The sequence below is a fragment of the Scyliorhinus torazame genome, chromosome 2 (assembly GCF_047496885.1).
Source record: "Scyliorhinus torazame isolate Kashiwa2021f chromosome 2, sScyTor2.1, whole genome shotgun sequence".
Classification (NCBI taxonomy): domain Eukaryota; kingdom Metazoa; phylum Chordata; class Chondrichthyes; order Carcharhiniformes; family Scyliorhinidae; genus Scyliorhinus; species Scyliorhinus torazame.
Genome location: NC_092708.1, coordinates 16,409,612 through 16,433,476, shown reverse-complemented (window position 1 = coordinate 16,433,476; position 23,865 = coordinate 16,409,612). Strand labels below are relative to the sequence as shown.

General features: G+C 57.3%; 1 protein-coding gene across 7 annotated transcripts in view; it reads left to right on the top strand.

Moving 5' to 3' along the window:
- Positions 1 to 23,865, top strand: part of spega (striated muscle enriched protein kinase a) — a 1,182,457-nt gene that overhangs the window by 207,310 nt on the left and 951,282 nt on the right. For all 7 annotated transcript variants that reach the window (XM_072468701.1, XM_072468720.1, XM_072468711.1 and 4 more), the window contains 2 exons: positions 21,209 to 21,423; positions 23,334 to 23,422. In XM_072468701.1, the coding sequence (XP_072324802.1) occupies positions 21,209 to 21,423; positions 23,334 to 23,422 (304 nt within the window). The remainder of the gene's footprint in view (positions 1 to 21,208; positions 21,424 to 23,333; positions 23,423 to 23,865) is intronic.

Here is a 23,865-nt window from a genome sequence, read left to right as displayed (position 1 = left end):
ATCTATCTTTTTCTTAAAAACGTTTAAAGAAGGAGCCTCAACTGCTTCACTGGGCAAGGAATTCCAGAGATTCACAACCCTTTGGGCGAAGAAGTTCCTCCTAAACTCAGTCCTAAATCTACTTCCCCTTATTTTGAGGCTATGCCCCCTAGTTTTGCTTTCCCCGACCAGTGGAAACAACCTGCCCGCATCTATCCTATCTATTCCCTTCATAATTTTATATGTTTCAATAAGATCCCCCCACATCCTTCTAAACTCCAATGAGTACAGTCGCAGTCTACTCAACCTCTCGTCATAATCTAATCCCTCAACTCTGGGATCAACCTAGTGAATCTCCTCTGCACTCCCTCCAGTGCCAATATGCAGTATAAATTGTTGCTCCCTTTCAAATTTGGTGTTTTTGCATCTGACCTGATGAGTGCCGGGTGAAAAGCTTCGATGGCACGTCTCTTTTTCAGCAGCGCTCGGGTTTCCACTGCCAAAGGACCATTTGCATTTATATAGTGCCTTTCACAGAGTGAAACAATACTATCTCGATTGCAGCTTTCATGAGGGAGATGGATAGATTTTAAACGGGTGAAGGTATCGATGGATGTGGCTGATGAATGGAGTTAAGAACCATTTCAGACAAGGTCTAGTTGGATTGGTGAGGGTGAACAAAAGGACCAGATAATTGTGTTTTTAATGATGAGGATCCGACCAGGACCCTGGGGAGAACTCACCAGCTGTTCTTCGAAGTAGGGCCTTGAGAGCTTATCCAGCAGGTAGAACCTCGGCTAAAGGCTGAAGCCTTATAGGTTAGGCCGCAAATTGAGTATTGCATCCAGTTCTGGTCACCGCACTTCAGGACAGAAGTGAGGGTGCGGAGGAGATTATAATAATAATAATCTTTATTGTCACAAGTCGGCTTCCATTAACACTGCAATGAGGTTACTGTGAAAATCCCCTAGTTGCCACATTCCGGCACCTGTTCGGGTACACAGAGGGAGAATTCAGAGTGTCCAGTTCACCTAACAGCACGTCTTTCGGGACTTTGCCATAATGGTTCCAGGGCTGACGGGTATTAGCTCTGAGGTTAGGGTCGGAGAAGCTGGGACTGTTTCCCTTGGAGCGAAGGAGATGGAGGAGGATTTGACCGAGGGAAACGAGATAATGACAGGGTTAGGTAAGATGGACAAATCGGCTGATGGTACAGGGACGAGCAGGTCACAGGCACAGATTTAAGTTGTGAGGGAGAACGTTTCTACCCAGCGAGTGGCAAGGAGCTGGAACCCGCTGCCCACGAGCGGGGTGGAAGCGGAGACGGTGAATGGGATGGGACTTGAGGGGGATAAGCTTGGGAATGGATCGCTTGAAGGAGAACCAGCTTACACTTGATGGGCCAAATGGCCTTCTTTTATGCCACGACAACTCTATAACTTTTGGTGATGTCAGCTTGGGATCATCCTGTGCACCCCGACCTCATCTCGCCCGCTTCCAGGTGTTTACTGAGGGGCCGGTGGGAGGCTGATTCGGTTTTGTGGATGGGGGGCAGGGGATCTGGGGGCTGGTCCTGGCAGGAGTCACTGTGCCTTGACAGTCTGCCCTGCCCATCGAGCCCACAGCAATTAACAGGCAAATAAAGGCCCCGGTTCACAGACAATAGACCAGGAGGCAGGATCGATAATACAGGACAGTGGGATAGATTTACATCTTTCAGTTCAGGAGGAAAAATAAGAGTTAAATGTGCGCTGGGAATCAAACGTGTTAAATGGGATAGTTGAGGGAGAGCGCAGGGTTAAATCCACTTCGCGGTCCGTGGGGATGGAGGGTGACGCGCTCCCGCTCTGGTTTGATGGGGTCTGGGATGGTTGGTCTTCCCAGTCTGCCATCTGCAGATTCTGCTGCCTGTGGGGCAGGAGGCGTTGAAGGATCGGGTTGGTGGGATTTTGAAGGGTTTGTGCCTGACACATCCGACATCTCGACTTCACCTCTACACGTCCCTGACAAGGGGCGGGATTCGCCAATAAAGGGGCTATGTCCCCATGCCGGCGTGAAAACCGGCGCCAACCACCCCGGCGCCGACCACCCCGGCGTCAACGGCCCCCGAAGGTCAGGAATTCACCCCTTTCCCGCAACTCCAGCCGCCGCCGCACGGCCCGCGCGAGTTCGCGCACGCGCGGAACGGCCGCCGTATTTCCGCGCATGCGCGGGGCTTCCCTCCTCCGCGCCGGCCCCCGGGCAATATGGCGGAGCCCTACAGGGGCACGGGACGGAGTAAAGTAGGCCCCCACGGAACCAGCCCGTCCGCCGATCGGTAGGCCCCGATCGTGGGCCAGGCCACTGTGCACCCCCCCCCCCTCCCCCTCCAGGACGGCCCCCGCAAACTCACCTTCCAGGTCCCGCTGTGTGGGAGGTGAGTGATCCACGCCGGCGGGACTCGGCCAAACTCGTCGGCCACTCGGCCCAACGGGGCCCCGAGAATCGCCGGGGCGACCACCGTCAACAGCCCCCCAACCAGCGCGGCGGGAATCCCGGCGGCGCCCGAAAAACGGCGCCGGAGAATAGGAAGCCGGCGTTGGGGTAGATTCGCTCCCCCCCCCCCCTCCGGGGATTCTCCGACCTGGTGCAGGGTAGGAGAATCCCGGCCAAGGTGTGTCGCTGTGTTCCCGAGCCTTTCTCCACTTTGGTCAGTCGCAGGACCAGGCTCCCCCATGGGTCAGTGGGAATGTTTAACCTGTTCAGAGGTGATTTGAGGACCTCCCTAAAGTGTTTGCATTGTCCTCCTGGGAGTCTCCTGCTGCAATCAAGTTCCGAGTGGAGCAGTTGCTCCGCGTGAGTGGTGCCAGGCATATGGACGACACGTCCTGCCCAGTACCTCAAAGTACCGGAGAGGCACTGGGGGCAGCATGGTAGCATTGGGGTCCCACCATGGTAGTGAGTCCCACATTCTCACCACTCTGCAGGCAAAGAAAACTCTCCTGAAACAGGCAGCACGGTAGCACAAATGAAATGGAAATCGCTTTTTGTCACAAGTAGGCTTCAAATGAAGTTACTGTGAAAAGCCCCTAGTCGCCACATTCTGGCATCTGTTCGGGGAGGCTGGTACGGGAATTGAACCGTGCTGCTGGCCTGCCTTGGTCTGCTTTCTAAGCCAGCAATCTAGCCCTGTGTGCTGAACGGGATAGCACCGTTGCTTCACAGCTCCCGGGCCCCAGGTTCGATTCCCCGCTGGTTCACTGTCTGTGCGGAGTCTGCACGTTCTCCCCGTGTCTGGGTTTCCCCCGGGTGCTCCGGTTTCCTCCCACAGTCCAAAGATGTGCGGGTTAGGTGGATTGGCCATGATAAATTGCCCTTAGTGTCCAAATAGGTTAAGTGGGGTTACTGGGTTACAGGGATAGGGTGGAGGTGTGGGCTTGGGTAGGGTGCCCTATCCAAGGCCAGTGCAGACCCGATGGGCTGAATGGCCTCCTTCTGCACTGTAAATTCTATGATTCTATGAAGTCCCACCAGCGGTATCTTCACAAGGCCCTCCAAATCCGATGGTCAGAAAGATGGCCAACTCTTCCAGCGACGAAGCACTCGAATAAAAGCTTAGTTTGAATCTGCAAGTTTCTGGTTCAGAGGTGAGAACGCTAGCAGCACTCACCTCCCCCTGCAGCACTCACCTCCCCCTGCAGCTCTCACCTCCTCCTGCAGCACTCACCTCCTCCTGCAGCACTCACCTCCTCCTGCAGCACTCACCTCCCCCTGCAGCTCTCACCTCCTCCTGCAGCACTCACCTCCTCCTGCAGCACTCACCTCCTCCTGCAGCACTCACCTCCCCCTGCCCACCCTGAACCTCGGTGGGCACCCCTCGGAGCGACTGGTGTGTGTATCCAGAATCTGGGGTCAGAACAATGCGTGTCGCTGGATATGCATTGCCAGCTTGTTACAGTTGTCCCCACAATAGCCAGGAAAAGATTCCTGAAGTGCCTGTCTATCGGAGCACACCCCATTTCCCGTGTCACCCCTTCCTCCTCCTCCTGCCCGTGTCCCCCGCCACCCTGCCCCCTCCTCGCTGGGTGGGTGACTGTAATTGTCTTTGGACTCAAATAGAGAAATGAGATGCCAGGCATTCCTGGCAGCGACATGTCTGTCACTGTTCCGGCCCTCGTTCGAAGTCTGCCTGTCCCCCCCCCCACCGCATCTCTCCCCCCCCCCCCCCCCCCCCCCCACCCCAAGTTGGGATCAATCCTGGGGCAGAGGGAAATTCCTCCGCATTCTCCAGCCCTGCCCGCTGACCCGCTGCAACAGACCAATCCCGCTCCCAAAATAACGAAGAGCTGCTTCTCAGACTGTGAGTGTTTTTTCAATTCAGCCAGTAACTCTGATTGCAATCTCCAGATCCCTGCCTGACTATTTTTATCCTGACGTTTGGAACGCCTGGGAAAATTAAACCTTTGGCAAGGAATTTCCGTTTTCATTTACCGTTGAAGAATGACAGCTACACCGTGGGGGCAGTGGGGCTGACCCCTCCTCGCTCGAGAGGCTCTGTGCCGGGGGTTTAAGTGGCTGAGTGTCTGGCCTGGACACACCGCTCTGTTCCAGCTGTTTTGTTTGTTAACTAATACCAGAAATGAATTCCAGAGAGATGAGAGGTCGGCACTGGTATCGACTCCATCTTCCCTCATCCCAAGTCTGGTAAGAGCTGTGCCTGACGGACGAGAGAGTTTGGGTGGGGGTCTCTCGCAGAACGATTCGAGAATTTTGGAAGTGGGTGTGAGATTTGATCTGCATTACAATGATGACACAACCTCCTTGAAAGCAATCCTTAAAACCTACCGCTGTGTCAGAATGTTTGATCCCCTGTCCGAATGCCTCTTTCTCTGGCTCAGTGTCTAATAACCATCCTGCGAAGAGGCGGATATGGCATTAGTAAATTTAAGGGGCCTTATAAACCGATGTTGTTGTTGTTGTTCCCAACACTTCACCGGCTGTGAAACACTTTGGGACATCTGCAGGTTGTGAAAGGCGCTACAGAAATGCAAAGCCTTCCTCGCACATTCACACACAGCGAGATGATCACTTTAAAAATAAAATCATTCCCGGGCTCTGGCTGTCGCTGGCTGGGGAGATATTTATTGCCCATCACTACTTGGCCCTGAAAGGGAAATCCTTCACGTGCAAACTATTGGGGGAAGGGTAATTACGATGCGATTAGGCAAGAATTGGGGAGCATAAGATGTAAACAGGAATTGTCGGGGATAGGCACAATTGAGTTGTGGAGCTTGTTCAAGGAGCAAATACTGCGTGTCCTCAATATGTATGTCCCTGTCAGGCAGGAAGGAAATGGTCGAGTGAGGGAACCATGGGTTACAAAAGAGATTGAATGTCTTGTCAAGAGGAAGAAGGGAGCTTATGTAAGGATGAGAAAACAAGGTTCAGTTGGGGCACTTGAGGGATACAAGATAGCTAGGAAAGAGCTCAACAAAGGGCTTAGGAGAGCTAGGAGGGGGCATGAGAAGTCCTTGGCGGGTAGGATCAAGGAAAACCCCCCAAGGCTTTTTACACTTATGAATAAAAGAATGACCAAGGTGAGGTTAGGGCTGGTCAAGGACAGTAGTGGGAACGTGTGCATGGAGTCTGAAGATATAGAAGAGGCCCTAAATGAATACTTTTCTTCAGTGTTCACAAAGGAGAGGGGCCATGTTGTTGAGGAGGATAGTGCGATACAGGCTGGTAGGCTGGAGGAGGTAGATAGTCAGGAGGAATATGTGTAAGAAATTTCGAGAAGCCTGAGGATAGATAAGTCCCCTGGGCCTGATGGGATATACCCAAGGATTCTTTGGGAGGCGAGGGATGAGATTGCAGAGCCTTTGGCTTTGATCTTTATGTCCTCACTGTCTGCAGGAATAGTGCCAGAAGACTGGAGAGAGGCGAATGTTGTCCACTTGTTCAAGAAAGGGAATAGGTATAACCCTGGGAATTATAGGCCGGTTAGTCTCACTTCAGTCATAGGTAAATTATTGGAAAGAGTCCTGAGGGATAGGATTTATGATCGTTTGGAAAGATACAGCTTAATCCAGGATAGTCAGCACGGATTTGTGAAGGGTAAGTCTTGCCTCATAAGTTTGATTGTATTCTTTGAGGAGGTAACTAAGTACATAGATGAAGGTAGAGCAGTTGATGTCGTATACATGGATTTTAGTAAGGCGTTTGATAAGGTGCCCCATGGTCGGCTCATGCAGAAAGTAAGGAGGCATGGCATAGAGGGAAATTTGGCCGATTGGATCAGTTACTGGCTATCACATGGAAGACAGAGGGTGGGGGTAGATGGTAAATGTTCATCCTGGAGCCCAGTCACCAGCGGTGTACCACAGGGATCAGTGCTGGGTCCTCTGCTGTTTGTGATTTTTATCAATGACGTGGATGATGGACTTGAAGGTTGGGTTAGTAAATTTGCTGATGACACCAAGATTGGTGGAGTAGTGGATAATGTGGGGGGCTGTTGAAATGAAAAATGAAAATTCCTTATTGTCACGAGTAGGCTTCAATGAAGTTACTGTGAAAAGCCCCTAGTCGCCACATTCCGGCGCCTGTTCGGGGAGGCTGGTACGGGAATTGAACCGTGCTGCTGGCCTGCCTTGGTCTGCTTTAAAAGCCAGCGATTTAGCCCAGTGTGCTAAACCAGCCCCTTTGTAGGCTGCAAAGAGACATTGATACGATGCAGAGCTGGGCTGAAAAGTGGCAGATGGAGTTTAACCCTGATAAGTGCGAGGTGATTCATTTTGGTCGGACAAATTTGAATGCGGATTACAGGGTCAACGGCAGGGTTCTGAGGAATGTGGAGGACCAGAGAGATCTTGGGGTTCATGTCCATAGATCTCTGAAAGTTGCCACCCATGTGGATAGAGCCGTGAAGAAAGCCTATAGTGTGTTAGCGTTTATTGGATTGAGTTTAAGAGCCGTGAGGTTATGCTGCAACTGTACAAGACCTTGTTTAGACCACGTTTGGAGTATTGTGTGCAGTTCTGGTCACCTCATTATAGGAAGGATGTGGAAGCATTGGAAAGGGTGCAAAGGGGATTTACCAGGATGCTGCCTGGATTGGGGGGTAGGTCTTATGAGGAAAGGTTGAGGGAGCGAGGGCTTTTCTCTTTGGAGCGAAGGAGAATGAGAGGTGACTTAATTGAGGTGTATAAAATGATGAGAGGGATAGATAGAGTGGACGTTCAGAGACTTTTTCCTCGGGTGGATGTAGCTGTTACAAGGGGGCATAACTATAAGGTTCATGGTGGGAGATACAGGAGGGATGTCCGAGGTAGGTTCTTTACCCAGAGAGTGGTTCGGGTGTGGAATGGACTGCCTGCTGTGATAGTGGAGTCGGACACTTTAGGAACTTTCAAGCGGTTATTGGATAGGCATATGGAGTGCACCAGAATGATTGGGAGTAAGTTGATTTGATCTTAGCTTCAGACTAGTTCGGCACAACATCGTGGGCCGAAGGGCCTGTACTGTGCTGTACGTTCTATGTTCTATGTTCTATGTAATGGATGATTCTGTCTCTGCCGGGAGTACACACATCTACTGCACTGGTCCCCCCCCCCCCCCCATCAAAACCCCAAACCATCATCCAGCACCCCCCTCCCCCACCACCCAGACCCTCCCTCACCAGCCAGACCCTCCCCCATCACCCAGACCCTCCCCATCACCCAGACCCTCCCCCATCACCCAGACCCTCCCCCCACTCAGACACTCCCCCACCACACAGACCCTCCCCACCCAGACCCTCCCCCACCACCCAGACCTTCACCCACAACCCAGACCCTCCCCCACCACCAGCATCCACCCTCCCCATCCAGACCCTCCCCCACCACACAGACCCTCCCGCATCACCCAGACCCTCCCCCATCACCCAGACCCTCCCCCATCACCCGGACCCTCCCCCATCACCCAGACCCTCCCCCATCACCCAGACCCTCCCCCACCACACAGACCCTCCCCCATCACCCAGCACCCACCCTCCCCTACCACCCAGACCCTCCCCCACCACCCAGACCCTCCCCCTCACCCAGACTCTTCCCCGCCACCCAGACCCTCCCCCACCACCCAGACCCTCCCCCATCACCCAGACACTCCCCCACCACCAAGACCCTCCCCCAACACCCAGACCCTCCCAATCACCCAGACCCTCCCCCGCCACCCAGACCCTCCCAATCACCCAGACCCTCCCCCATCACCCAGACCCTCCCCCACCACCCAGACCCTCCCAATCACCCAGACGCTCCCCCATCACCCAGACCCTCCCTCACCACCCAGACCCTCCCCCATCACCCAGGCCCTCCTCCACCACCCAGATCCTCCCCCATCACCCAGACCCTCCCCCCCTCCCAGACCCTCCTCCACCACCCAGACCCTCCCCCATCACCCAGCCCCTCCCACCCCACCCAGACCCTCCCCATCACCCAGACCCTCCCCACCACCCAGACCCTCCCCCATCACCCAGACCCTCACCCCACCCAGACCCTCCCAATCACCCAGACCCTCCCCCATCACCAATACCCTCCCCCATCACCCAGACACTCCCCCCCACCCAGACCCTCCCAATCACCCAGACCCTCCCCCATCACCCAGACCCTCCCCCATCACACAGACACTCCCCCATCACCCAGACCCACCCCATCACCCAGACCCACCTCCATTTCCCAACACCTCCCCCATCTCCATACCATCCCCCACCACCCAGACCCTCCCCCATCACCCAGACCCTCCCCCACCACCCAGGCCCTCCTCCACCACCCAGACCCTCCCCCACCACCCAGATCCTCCCCCATCACCCAGACCCTCCCCCCCACCCAGACTCTCCCCCATCACCCAGACTCTCCCCCACCACCCAGACCCTCCCCAATCACCCAGACCCTCCCCCTTCACCCAGAACCCTCCCCCCCACCCAGACCCTCCCCCCCACCTAGACCCTCCTCTGCCACCCAGACTCTCCCCCACCACCCAGACCCTCCCCAATTACCCAGACCCTCCCCCATCACCCAGACCCTCCTCCCCCCACCCAGACCCTCCCCCCCACCCAGACCCTCCCCCGCCACCCAGACCCTCCCCCCCCACCCAGACTCTCCCCCCCCACCCAGACCCTCACAATCACCCTGACCCTCCCAATCACCCAGGCCCTCCTCCAACACCCAGACCCTCCCCCGCCACCCAGACTCTCCCCCATCACCCAGACCCTCCCCAACCACCCAGACCCTCCCCCATCACCCAGAACCTTCCCCCCCCACCCAGACCCTCCCCCCACATAGACCCTACCCCCCCACCCAGACCCTCCCCAGCCACCCAGACCCTCCCCTGCCACCCAGACTCTCCCCACCACCCAGACCCTCCCCCATCACCCAGACCCTCCCCCATCACCCAGACCCTCCCCCCCACACAGACCCTCCCCCCACCCAGACCCTCCCCCGCCACCCAGACCCTCACCCCCCACCCAGACCCTCACAATCACCCTGACCCTCTCAATCACCCAGACCCTCCCCATCACCCAGACCCTCCCCCACCACCCAGACCCTCCCCCCACCCAGACCCTCCCCCCACCCAGACCCTCCCCCGCCACCCAGACCCTCCCCCATCACCCAGACCCTCCCCCATCACCCAGACCTTCCCCCACCACACAGACCCTCCACCATCACCCAGACCCGCCCCCACCACCCAGTCCCTCCCCCATCACCCAGACCCTCCCCCATCACCCAGACCCTCCCCCATCACCCAGACCTTCCCCCACCACACAGACCCTCCACCATCACCCAGACCCGCCCCCACCACCCAGTCCCTCCCCCATCACCCAGACCCTCCCCCACCACCCAGACCCTCCCCCATCACCCAGGCCCTTCTCCACCACCCAGACCCTCCCAATCACCCAGACCCTCCCCCACCACACAGACCCTTCCCCATCACCCAGACCCTCCCCCACCACACAGACCCTCCCCCATCTGAAGACCACCCCCCACCACCCAGACCCTCCCCCATCACCCAGGCCCTCCTCCACCACCCAGACCCTCCCAATCACCCAGACCCTCCCCCATCACCCGGACCCTCCCCCATCACCCGGACCCTCCCCCATCACCCAGACCCTCCCCCACCACACAGACCCTCCCCCACCACACAGACCCTCCCCCATCACCCAGACCCTCCCCCCCTCCCAGACCCTCCTCCACCAGCCAGACCCTCCCCCATCACCCAGCCCCTCCCACCCCACCCAGACCCTCCCAATCACCCAGACCCTCCCCCCCACCCAGACCCTCCCCATCACCCAGACCCTCCCCACCACCCAGACCCTCCCCCATCACCCAGACCCTCACCCCACCCAGACCCTCCCAATCACCCAGACCCTCCCCCATCACCAAGACCCTCCCCCATCACCCAGACACTCCCCCCCACCCAGACCCTCCCAATCACCCAGACCCTCCCCCATCTCCCAGACCCTCCCCCATCACCCAGACACTCCCCCATCACCCAGACCCTCCCCCATCACCCAGACCCACCTCCATTTCCCAACACCTCCCCCATCTCCATACCATCCCCCACCACCCAGACCCTCCCCCATCACCAAGACCCTCCCCCACCACCCAGGCCCTCCTCCACCACCCAGACCCTCCCCCACCACCCAGACCCTCCCCCATCACCCAGACCCTCCCCCCCACCCAGACCCTCCCCCCCACCTAGACCCTCCCCTGCCACCCAGACTCTCCACCACCACCCAGACCCTCCCCAATTACCCAGACCCTCCCCCATCACCCAGACCCTCCCCCCCACCCAGAGCCTCCCCCCCACCCAGACCCCCCCCACCCAGACCCTCCCCCGCCACCCAGACCCTACCCCCCACCCAGACTCTCCCCCCCCACCCAGACCCTCACAATCACCCTGACCCTCCCAATCACCCAGGCCCTCCTCCACCACCCAGACCCTCCCCCGCCACCCAGACTCTCCCCCATCACCCAGACCCTCCCCCCCACCCAGAGCCTCCCCCCCCACCCAGACCCCCCCCACCCAGACCCTCCCCCGCCACCCAGACCCTCCCCCCCACCCAGACTCTCCCCCCCCACCCAGACCCTCACAATCACCCTGACCCTCCCAATCACCCAGACCCTCCCCCGCCACCCAGACTCTCCCCCATCACCCAGGCCCTCCCCAATCACCCAGACCCTCCCCCATCACCCAGAACCTTCCCCCCCCCACCCAGACCCTCCCCCCCACGTAGACCCTACCCCCCACCCAGACCCTCCCCAGCCACCCAGACCCTCCCCCATCACCCAGACCCTCCCCCATCACCCAGACTCTCCCCACCACCCAGACCCTCCCCCATCACCCAGACCCTCCCCCATCACCCAGACCCTCCCCCCCACACAGACCCTCCCCCCCCACCCAGACCCTCCCCCGCCACCCAGACCCTCACCCCCCACCCAGACCCTCCCCCCACCCAGACCCTCACAATCACCCTGACCCTCCCAATCACCCAGACCCTCCCCATCACCCAGACCCTCCCCCACCACCCAGACCCTCCCCCCACCCAGACCCACCCCCCCACCCAGACCCTCCCCCGCGTCCAAGACCCTCCCCCATCACCCAGACCCTCCCCCATCACCCAGACCTTCCCCCACCACACAGACCCTCCACCATCACCCAGTCCCTCCCCCACCACCCAGTCCCTCCCCCATCACACAGACCCTCCCCCATCACCCAGACCCTCCCCCACCACACAGACCCTCCCCCACCACACAGACCATCCCCCACCACCCAGACCCTCCCCCATCACCCAGGCCCTCCTCCACCACCCAGACCCTCCCAATCACCCAGACCCTCCCCCCACCACACAGACCCTTCCCCATCACCCAGACCCTCCCCCACCACACAGACCCTCCCCCATCTGAAGACTACCCCCCCCACCACCCAGACCCTCCCCCATCACCCAGGCCCTCCTCACCCACCCAGACCCTCCCAATCACCCAGACCCTCCCCCACCACCCAGACCCTCCCCCATCACCCAGGCCCTCCTCCATTACCCAGCCCCTCCCCCATCATCCAGACCCTCCCCCACCACCCAGACCCTCCCCATCACCCAGACCCTCCCCCCCACCCAGACCCTCCCCCACCACCCAGACCCTCCCCCAACACCCAGACCCTACCCCACCACCCAGACCCTCCCCCCCACCCAGACCCTCCCCCACCACCCAGACCCTCCCAATCATCCAGACCCTCCCCCGCCACCCAGACCCTCCCCATCACCAAGACCCTCCCCACCACCCAGACCCTCCACCACCACCCAGACCCTCCCCCATCACCCAGACCCTCCCCCACCACCCAGACCCTCCCCCATCACCCAGACCCTCCCCCATCACCCAGACCCTCCCCCACCACACAGCCCCTCCCCCATCACCCAGGCCCTCCCCCATCATCCAGACCCACCCCCACCACACAGACCCTCCCCCAACTCACAGACCCTCCCCCATCACCCAGACACTCCCCCACCACACAGACCCTCCCCCACCACACAGACCATCCCCCACCACCCAGACCCTCCCCCATCACCCAGGCCCTCCTCCACCACCCAGACCCTCCCAAACACCCAGACCCTCCCCCCACCACACAGACCCTTCCCCATCACCCAGACCCTCCCCCACCACACAGACCCTCCCCCATCTGAAGACCACCCCCCACCACCCAGACCCTCCCCCATCACCCAGGCCCTCCTCCACCACCCAGACCCTCCCAATCACCCAGACCCTCCCCCACCACCCAGACCCTCCCCCATCACCCAGGCCCACCTCCATTACCCAGCCCCTCCCCCATCATCCAGACCCTCCCCCACCACCCAGACCCTCCCCATCACCCAGACCACCCCCCACCCAGACCCTCCCCCACCACCCAGACCCTCCCCCAACACCCAGACCCTACCCCACCACCCAGAGCCTCCCCCCCACCCAGACCCTCCCCCACCACCCAGACCCTCCCAATCATCCAGACCCTCCCCCGCCACCCAGACCCTCCCCATCACCAAGACCCTCCCCACCACCCAGACCCTCCCCCACCACCCAGACCCTCCCCCATCACCCAGACCCTCCCCCACCACCCAGACCCTCCCCCATCACCCAGACACTCCCCCATCACCCAGACCCTCCCCCACCACACAGACCCTCCCCCATCTCCAGACCATCCCCCACCACCCAGACCCTCCCCCATCACCCAGGCCCTCCCAATCACCCAGACCCTCCCCCACCAACCTGACCCTCCCCACCACCCAGACCCTTCCCATCACACAGCCCCTCCCCCATCACCCAGACCCTCCCCCATCATCCAGACCCACCCCCACCACACAGACCCTCCCCCACCACACAGACCCTCCCCCACCACCCAGACCCTCCCCCGCCACCCAGATCCTCCCCCACCACCAGGACCCTCCCCCCACCCAGACCCTCCCCCGCCACCCAGACCCTCCCCCACCACCCAGACCCTCCCCAATCACCCAGGGCCTCCCCCATCACACAGACCCTCCCGCCCACCGAGACCCTCCCCCGCCACCCAGACCCTCCCCCCCCCACCCAGACCCTCCCCCCCCACCCAGACCCTCACAATCACCCAGACCCTCCCACCGACCCAGACCCTCCCCCCCACCCAGACCCTCCCCCACCACCCAGGCCCTTCTCCACCACCCAGACCCTCCCCCGCCACTCAGACTCTCCCCCACCACCCAGACCCTCCCCAATCACCCAGACCCTCCCCCATCACCCAGAACCCTCCCCCCCCACCCAGACCCTCCCCCCACCTAGACCCTACCCCCCATCCAGACCCTCCCCAGCCACCCAGACCCTCCCCTGCCACCCATACTCTCCCCCACCACCCAGACCCTCCCCAAAATCCCAGACCCTCCCCCATCACCCAGACCCTCCCCCCCACCCAGAACTTCCCCCCCACCCAGACCCTCCCACGCCACCCAGACCCTCAGCCCCACCCAGACCCTCACAATCACCCTGACCCTCCCAATCACCCAGACCCTCCCCATCACCCAGACCCTCCCCCACCACCCAGACCCTCCCCCCCACCCAGACCCTCCCCCGCCACCCAGACCCTCCCCCATCACCCAGACCCTCCCCCGTCACCCAGACCCTCCCCCATCACCCAGACCCCCCCCCACCTCACAGACCCTCCACCATCATCCAGACCCTCCCCCACCACACAGACCCTCCCCCAACATCCAGACCCTCCCCCATCACCCAGACCCTCCCCCACCACACAGACCCTCCCCCATCTCCAGACCATCCCCCACCACCCAGACCCTCCCCCATCACCCAGGCCCTCCTCCACCACCCAGACCCTCCCAATCACCCAGACCCTCCCCCACCACACAGACCCTTCCCCATCACCCAGACCCTCCCCCACCACACAGACCCTCCCCCATCTCAAGACCATCCCCCACCACCGAGACCCTCCCCCATCACCCAGGCCCTCCTCCACCATCCAGACCCTCCCAATCACCCAGACCCTCCCCCACCACCCAGACCCTCCCCCATCACCCAGGCCCTCCTCCATTACCCAGCCCCTCCCCCATCATCCAGACCCTCCCCCACCACCCAGACCCTCCCCATCACCCAGACCCTCCCCCCCCACCCAGACCCTCCCCCACCACCCAGACCCTCCCCCATCACGCAGACCCTCCCCCACCACCCAGACCCTCCCCCTCCACCCAGACCCTCCCCCTCCACCCAGACGCTCCCAATCATCCAGACCCTCCCCCGCCACCCAGACCCTCCCCATCACCCAGACCCTCCCCATCACCCAGACCCTCCCCCATCACCCAGACCCTCCCCCACCACCCAGACCCTCCCCCATCACCCAGACCCTACCCCACCACACAGACCCTCCCCCATCTCCAGACCATCCCCCACCACCCAGACCCTCCCCCATCACCCAGGCCCTCCTCCACCACCCAGACCCTCCCAATCACCCAGACGCTTCCCCATCACCCAGACCCTCCCCCACCACCCAGACTCTCCCCTGCCACCCAGACCCTTCCCATCACACAGCCCCTCCCCCATCACCCAGACCCTCCCCATCACCCAGACCCTCCCCCACCACACAGACCCTCCCCCATCTCCAGACCATCCCCCACCACCCAGACCCTCCCCCATCACCCAGACCCTCCCCCACCACCCAGACCCTCCCCATCACCCAGACCCTCCCCCCCACCCAGACCCTCCCCCACCACCCAGACCCTCCCCCATCACGCAGACCCTCCCCCACCACCCAGACCCTCCCCCTCCACCCAGACCCTCCCCCTCCAACCAGACCCTCCCAATCATCCAGACCCTCCCCCGCCACCCAGACCCTCCCCATCACCCAGACCCTCCCCATCACCCAGACCCTCCCCCATCACCCAGACCCTCCCCCACCACCCAGACCCTCCCCCATCACCCAGACCCTACCCCACCACACAGACCCTCCCCCATCTCCAGACCATCCCCCGCCACCCAGACCCTCCTCCACCACCCAGACCCTCCCAATCACCCAGACCGTCCCCCACCACCCAGACCCTCCCCCCCACCCAGACCCTCCCCCACCACCCAGACCCTCCCCCATCACGCAGACCCTCCCCCACCACCCAGACCCTCCCCCTCCACCCAGACCCTCCCCCTCCAACCAGACCCTCCCAATCATCCAGACCCTCCCCCATCACCCAGACCCTCCCCCATCACCCAGACCCTCCCCATCACCCAGACCCTCCCCCATCACCCAGACCCTCCCCCACCACCCAGACCCTCCCCCATCACCCAGACCCTACCCCACCACACAGACCCTCCCCCATCTCCAGACCATCCCCCACCACCCAGACCCTCCCCCATCACCCAGGCCCTCCTCCACCACCCAGACCCTCCCAATCACCCAGACCATCCCCCACCACCCAGACGCTTCCCCATCACCCAGACCGTCCCCCACCACCCAGACTCTCCCTGCCACCCAGACCCTTCCCATCACACAGCCCCTCCCCCATCACCCAGACCCTCCCCATCACCCAGACCCTCCCCCACCACACAGACCCTCCCCCATCTCCAGACCATCCCCCACCACCCAGACCCTCCCCCACCACCCAGGCCCTCCTCCACCACCCAGACCCTCCCAATCACCCAGACCCTCCCCCATCACCCAGACCCTCCCCCACCACCCAGACCCTCCCCCACCACCCAGCCCCTTCCCATCACACAGCCCCTCCCCCATCACCCAGACCCTCCCCATCACCCAGACCATCCCCTGCCACCCAGACCCTCCCCCACCACCCAGACCCTCCCAACCACCAAGACCCTCCCCCACCACCCAGACCCTCCCCGTCACCCAGACCCTCCCTGTCACCCAGACCCTCCCTGTCACCCAGACCCTCCCTGTCACTCAGCCCTCCCCCATCACCCAGACCCTCCTCCATTACCCAGCCCCTCCCCATCACCCAACCCCTCCCTCACCCCCCAGCCCCTCTCCCTCGCCCAGACCCTCACTGATCACCCTACCCCTCCTCATGACCAAGTCACCCCGACACCCCCCCATCACTGAGCCCTTCCCCACCACCCAATTACCCTACTCAGCGCTTCCTTGATCACCCTAGCCCCCACTGAGCCCCTCCCCATCAACCTAACTCCACCACCCAGCCCCTCCCGTATCTCCATTCCCCCACTCCCCGAATCAGCCGCACCCCAATCCCCTCACTAGCCACTCATTCCTCTCTATCAGGGGCTGTTTAGCACAGGGCTAAATCACTGGCTTTGAAAGCAGACCAAGGCAGGCCAGCAGCACGGTTCAATTCCCGTAACAGCCTCCCTGTGCAGGCGCCGGAATATGGCGACTAGGGGCTTTTCACAGTAACTTCATTTGAAGCCTACTTGTGACAATAAGCGATTTTCATTTCATTTCATTTCATGATCCAATTGAAGTATTGAAGATGATTAAAGGAGTTGCTGGGGTGGATCGAGGGGAAATGTTTCCTCTGGTGGGAGGAACGTGGTTAGACCACAACGATTGCATCCCGTCTGGTCACATGTGAAGCTCTCAAGAGGGTTCAGAATTATAATTGGGAGATTTTAGCTGCAAGGTTGGGAATATTTATATTTCCCTCCATGATAGTGAGTCCCACATTCTCACCACTCTGCAGGCAAAGAAAACTCTCCTGAACCAGGCAGCACGGTAGCACAAATGAAATGAAAATCGCTTATTGTCACAAGTAGGCTTCAAATGAAGTTACTGTGAAAAGCCCCTCGTCGCCACATTCCGGCGCCTGTTCGGGGAGGCTGGTGCGGGAATTGAACCGTGCTGCTGGCCTGCCTTGGGCTGCTTTCTAAGCCAGCAATTTAGCCCTGTGTGCTAAACGGGATAGCACCGTTGCTTCACAGCTCCCGGGCCCCAGGTTCGATTCCCCGCTGGTTCACTGTCTGTGCGGAGTCTGCACATTCTCCCCGTGTCTGCGTGGGTTTCCTCCGGGTGCTCCGGTTTCCTCCCACAGTCCAAAGACGTGCAGGTTAGGTGGATTGGCCATGCTAAATTGCCCTTAGTGTCCAAAAAGGTTAAGTGGGGTTATTGGGTTACGGGGATAGGGTGGAAGTGAGGGCTTAAGTGGGTCGGTGCAGACTTGATGGGCCGAATGGCCTCCTTCTGCACTGTATGTTCTATGTTATATGTTCTATGAATTCCCGATCGGATTTATCAGTGACTGCCAGTGACTCAAGGGGGAGGTGGAGAGAAAACAGGGAATTATAGACCAGTCTGCCTGACATCAGTAATGGGGAAAATGATAGAGTCCAACATAAAAGATTTCACAGCAGAACACTTGGAAAGCAGTGGCAGGGTGGCCAGAGTTGACATGGATTTATGAAGGGGAAATCACGCTTGACAAATCTACTGGAATTCTTCAAGAATGCAACTAGTAGAGGTGTCGAGGGGGAGCCAGTGGATGTGGTTTATTTGGACTTTCAGAAGGGTTTCAACAAGTTTCCACATAAGAGATTAGCGCATAAAATTAAGGCACATGGGACAGGAGGTGGTATTTTGAGATGGATAGAAAACTGGTTGGCAGACAGGAAACAAAGAGTAGGAATAAATGGTTCTATTTGCAAATGGTTGGCAGTGGCTGGTGGGGTACCGCAGGGATCGTTGCTAGGACCCAAATTATTCACAATGTGCGTGAATGATTTAGATGAGGGAACACTTAAGAAAATAAAGGAAGTTTTAATATTTGTGTTGGTAAACATTATAAATAAGGTATAGTTCTGAATAGGTTCAATTTAATGTTTCTGTGCCTGCAAGGGTAAAACCTATAGTTCGATTCATGCTGGACAAAGGTGTTTGTATGTGTGGGTGTTGGTTGCAATTCCAACTGTGATTCTCTCAGTCTTGCTAGAGGAAAAGCCATACCAGGGAGGAATGGTTAAGAAAAGAGATGCTGGAAACCTAAAGTCCAGCGAGTTATGTAAACTAGAGTAATGAAGAGAAGTTTCCAAGAAGTCTGGAGTTAATGGAACACAGGAAACTGGGAACAGATTACTGTTCAGTAAAATTACAGAGAATTGAAACGGCATTGAATCATGAGAGGCCAGAAAGATATTTGCGGACGTGCTGAGGTTTGTGAGAAATTGATACAGTTTGGGAGACATAATTTGAAATAATTGTGGAAAGAGGTGGCTGGACCTCGGGGTTTGTGTCAACATCTTTTAGACGAAGAAAACCTGCAGGGAGAAGTATAAATCCTGAAAGCGAAACCTTGATGGATGGGGCGGAGAGAAAGTATAATTTAAAAGGCCGTTTGAGAGTGTGAATTTTGAAAGTGGAGTTTGAAATCACTTGTGTGGAAGCCGGAGTTTAGTGAGGCAAGGTGGCTCACGGAATAAGAATTATTTGGGGGGGGGGGGGGGTTTGAGGAGAAGTCCTCAGACATTCACTTGAGTTCAGAGAGGAGGGAATCTGAACACAGTCATCCTGAGTGCTTAATAGTGACTTTGTGTGTTAATGAGATCACTGTAGCTTAAGATGTACTTTGTAACTTGTCTTAATCTTGACATTTGTGTGTAATTGTTAAGCTAAGGAGTATTGTATCATAATCCCATTTTTTCAGGCTTAATCTTTCTTGATGTTAAAACTAATCAGGGATCCCATGAGTCCACGTTTTTATATTAAAAAAAGTATAAGTTGGTCTTTTCAGCCAGGGTTCCATTCTGGGATCTTCCCCATCAGTTATAACAACAACTTGGATCGGAACAAATCTGCATGTAATATCTCCAAATTTATAGATGATACAAAATTGGGTGGGAGGGTGAGCTGTGAGGAGGACACAGAGATGCTTCAGTGGGATTGTGACAACCTGAGTGTGCAGGCAAAAGCATGGCAGATGCAGTATAATGTGGATAAATGTGAGGTCATCCACTTTGGTAGTGGATGAAAGCAGGACGACAGGTTATTTACCTGAATGGCTATGAATTAAGAGAGGAGAATGTGCAGCTGGTGTCCTTGTGCACCAGTTGCTGAAGGTAAGCATGCAGGTACAGAAGGCAAATGGTATGTTGGCCTTCATATCGAGAGGTTTCGAGTACAGAAGCAGGGATGTGTTGCTGCAATTGGACAGGGCCTTGGTGAGGCCACACCTGGAGTATTGTGCGCAGTTTTGGTCTCCTTCTCTGAGGAAGGATGTTCTTGCTCTCGAGGGAGTGCAGCGAAGGTTTACCAGACTGATTCCTGGGATAGCAGGGCTGTCGTATGAGGAGAGATTGAGTCGGATAGGATTACATTCGCTGGGTTTTGAAAGAATGAGGGGGAATTTTCTAGAAACCTATAAAATTGTAACAGGGTAGATGCAGGAAGGATGTTCCCGATGGTGGGTGTATCCAGAACCAGGGGTCACAGTCTGAGGATACGGCGTAGACCATTTAGGACAGAGATGAGGAGAAATTTCTTCATCCACAGAGTGGTCGGCCTGTGGAATTCGCCATCACAGAAAGCAGTTGAGGACAAAATATTGTGGCCTGGATTAGCAGGGTCCTTGATGCCGCGGAGAGTTGAAAACTCGAGATGGGTGCCGGGTGTTGGCTGGCGCCGATCTGCCCCCCCACCCCCCCATGGCAGGATTGAGGTTCACACCTCTGCGTCAGTGGGAGGATGTAAATTAATGCAAATGAGTCTTAATGAAGCTTGAAGTCTTAATGAAGTCCAGGCAGGGGCAATGAACACAACTATAGCTTTAGCACCTACCTGGAAGATCCACATGCCCATTCCTGGAAGCAGAACAGTTGTGACCTGTGATTCAATCCCTCAGATCAATTGGCTGCAAGCCATTCATAACTTTCTCGTAGTGGGCGGTGATTGACAGCTTCCTCACACCAGCTGCAGCCTTGATTCACGGCACCGTAGCACAGTGGTTAGCACTGTAGCGCCAAGTTCCCGAGTTCGATTCCCGGCGTGGGTCACTGTCTGTGCGGAGTCTGCACGTTCTCCCCGTGTCTGCGCGGGTTTCCTCCGGGCGCTCCGGTTTCCTCCCACAAGTCCCGAAAAGCGTGCTTGTCAGGTGAATTGGACTTTCTGAATTCTCCCTCTGCGTACCCGAACAGGCACCGGAACGTGGCGACGAGGGGCTTTTCACAGTAACTTCATTGCAGTGTTAATGCAAGCCTACTCGTGACAATAAAGATTATTATTATTATCATTCATCTCCCTTCATGGGTGAGTGGCCCTGAATCAACCACATCAAAGAGGGGTAAGTGCATTCCAATCGCTAAGTGCATGCCAATCACTCAAGCGTGCGATTGCAATTCTCGTCCGGCGGGAGGTGCTTCCCAAACGGAGACTCCCGCCCTGTGTGTTTTCAAGAAGGAGTTATATATAGCTCTTGGGAGGAAAGCGGGAACAGGTTACTGAGTTGGATGATCAACCATGATCATAATGATAGTGGATCAGGCTCGAAGGGCCGAATGGCCTCCTCCTGCTCCTGTTTCCTATGTTTCTATCTGTTTTGGTCTCCCCTGCAAGTGAATGTCTTTTCTGCATCGACACTGTTAAACCCTTTCGTAACGGAATGCATTTCTTCAAAGCAGTAGTGACCAGTTGTGACCCATGCGTAAAGGTGACACTGACTTACCAAGACCTGAATGGAGAGGCGTAATTGTGCTGAATTGTTGCAGGTTTTGCCTTAACTGAACATGAATTTCTCTCTGTGACGACACAGACTCGGCTGCGGACCGAAGATCCCTTCCCATTCCCACTGAGCTCTACAGTCCCATCACTTCAGACGAGGAATATCTCAGTCCCTTGGAGGAACCTGTCGATTTCACCTATAAAGGGAAACAAGCCCTGCGACTGCCAGAGACGTGCGAGCAGCAGTGTGTGTACGAGCCTCAGAGTGTCATAGCAACGCACTTCAAAGCTCCACCTAGTTTTCAGGTAAGGCTGGACTGTACTCCAGGTGGAAAATGATAGCCGCTGGATCACGGTTGAGAACTGTTTCTTCACAATCCTACTTTTAGCCCCAATCCTCCTCCGTAGGTCCCCAATGTCACTAATGTAAGTCTTCAGCCAATTCAGTTCACTCCTTTGATATCAAGAAAGGGCTGAAGGCCCTGGATACTGCAAAGACCATGGGCCCTGACAGTATCCCGGCAATAGTACTGAAGACTTGTGCTCCAGAACTGACCACACCCCTAGCCAAGCTGTTCCAGTACAGCTACAACACTGGCATCTACCCAGCAATGTGGAAAATTGCCCAGGTGTATCAGGACAAATCCAAATGAGCCGATTACCGCCCCATCAGTCTTCTCTCCATCATCAGCAAGGCGATGGAAGGAGTCATCAACAGAGCTATCAAGCGGCACTGACTCAGCAATAACCTGCTCACAGACACTCAGTTTGGGTTCCGCCAGGGTCACTCAGCTCCTGACCTCATTACAGCCTTGGCTCAAACATGGACAAAAGAGCTGAATGCCAGAGGGTGAGGCGAGAGTGACTGCCCTCGACATCAAGGCAGCATTTGAGTTTGGCATCAAGGAGCCCGAGCTAAACTGGAGCCAATGGGAATCAGGGGGAAAACTCTCCGCTGGCTGGAGTCATACCCGGCACACAGGAAGATGGTTGTGGTGGTTGGAGGTCAGTCATCTCAGCTCCAGGACATCACTGCAGGAGTTCCTCAGGGTAGTGTCCTCGGCCCCAACCAACAGCTGCTTCATCAATGACCTCCCTTCCATCATAAGGTCAGAAGTGGGGATGTTTGCGTGTGCCTGCACAATGCTCAGCACCATTCGCGACTCCTCAGATATTGAAGCAGTCCCTGTCCAAATGCAGCAAGACCCGGACAATATCCAGGCTTGGGCTGACAAGTGGCAAGTTACATTCACACCACACAAGTGTCAGGCAATGACCATCTCCTACAAGAGAGGATCTAACCATCTCCCCGTGACATTCATATTCCACCATCAATGGCATTACCATTGCTGAATCCCCCACAATCAACATCCTGGGGGTTACCATTGATCAGAAACTGAACTGGACCCAGCCACATTAATACTGTGGCTACCAGGTCAGGTCAAAGGCTTGAAATCCTACGATGAATTCACCTCCTGACCCCCCCAAATCCTGTCCCCCCATCTACAAGGCACAAGTCAGGAGTGTGATGGAATACTCTCCACTTGCCTGGATGAGTGCAGCTCCAACAACACAAGAAGCTCAACACCATCCAGGACAAAGCAGCCCCGTTTGATTGCTCCTCCTTCGACAAACATTCACTCCCTCCACCACCGACGCACAGTGGCAGCCGTGCGTACCGTCTACAAGATGCACTGCAGTAACTCAGCAAGGTTCCTTAGGCAGCACCTTCCAAACCCACGACTGCTACCATCTAGAAGGACAAGGGCAGCAGATACCTGGGAACCCCACCACCTGGAGGTTCCCCTCCCAGTCACTCACCACCCTGACTGGGAAATATATCAGCCGTTCCTTCACTGTCGCTGGGGCAACAGCCTGGATCTCCCTCCCTAACAGCAAAGTGGGTATACCTACACCACATGGACTGCAGCGGTTCTAGAAGGCAGCTCACCCCCATCTTCTGAAGGGCAACTAAGGATGGGCAATAAATGCCGGCCTAACCAGCGACGGTCACATCCTCTGAATGAATTAAGAAAACAAAACTCTCCCTCTGAGGGGTTACACACCTCATCCTGTGTATAGGTCTCTCAGTGATAACAGTGAAAAGGTTATTTCCTCATGTTAAAGCTTAGGGAGCGTTTAATCACTCTGCCTGTCTGCCAATTGTTTGTGGCCCAGCCGAAGTTTGTTGACTGATGTCGGTTGTAATTCTGTAGGTGCCCCTGAATGATCAAGTTGCAGTCGAGGGGCAGAACATCAGTTTGACTGTGTGCGTGCTGGGGGAACCAAAGCCCATCATTTACTGGTGAGTTCCGAGCGCGTGGTTAAGCTTTGTCCAACCTGCCTTCCCGTGTCGCTGTTACTCATTTTGTGACTTCACACTTCAACCTCTTTCTGACCCATTGCGCGCAGATCTGCACACGCTCAAACCGAGGCGCGTTCGCCAAACGCTGTGGCCCAGGCCTCTTGTGTCAGATCTTGCGGCACTTAGCATCTGTTCGATTCATCTTCATAGAGACAAAGATGAGCGTATCCCAGATACGGGTCCCCCATTCATGACGGGATCCCACTGGCACGGATTGGATTTGTTTATTGTCACGTGTACCGAGGGACAGTGAAAAGTATTTTTCTGCGAGCAGCTCAACAGATCATTAAGTACATGAGAAGAAAAGGGAATAAAAGAAAATACATAATAGGGCACCACAAGGTACACAATGTAACTACATAAACACCGGCATCGGGTGAAAA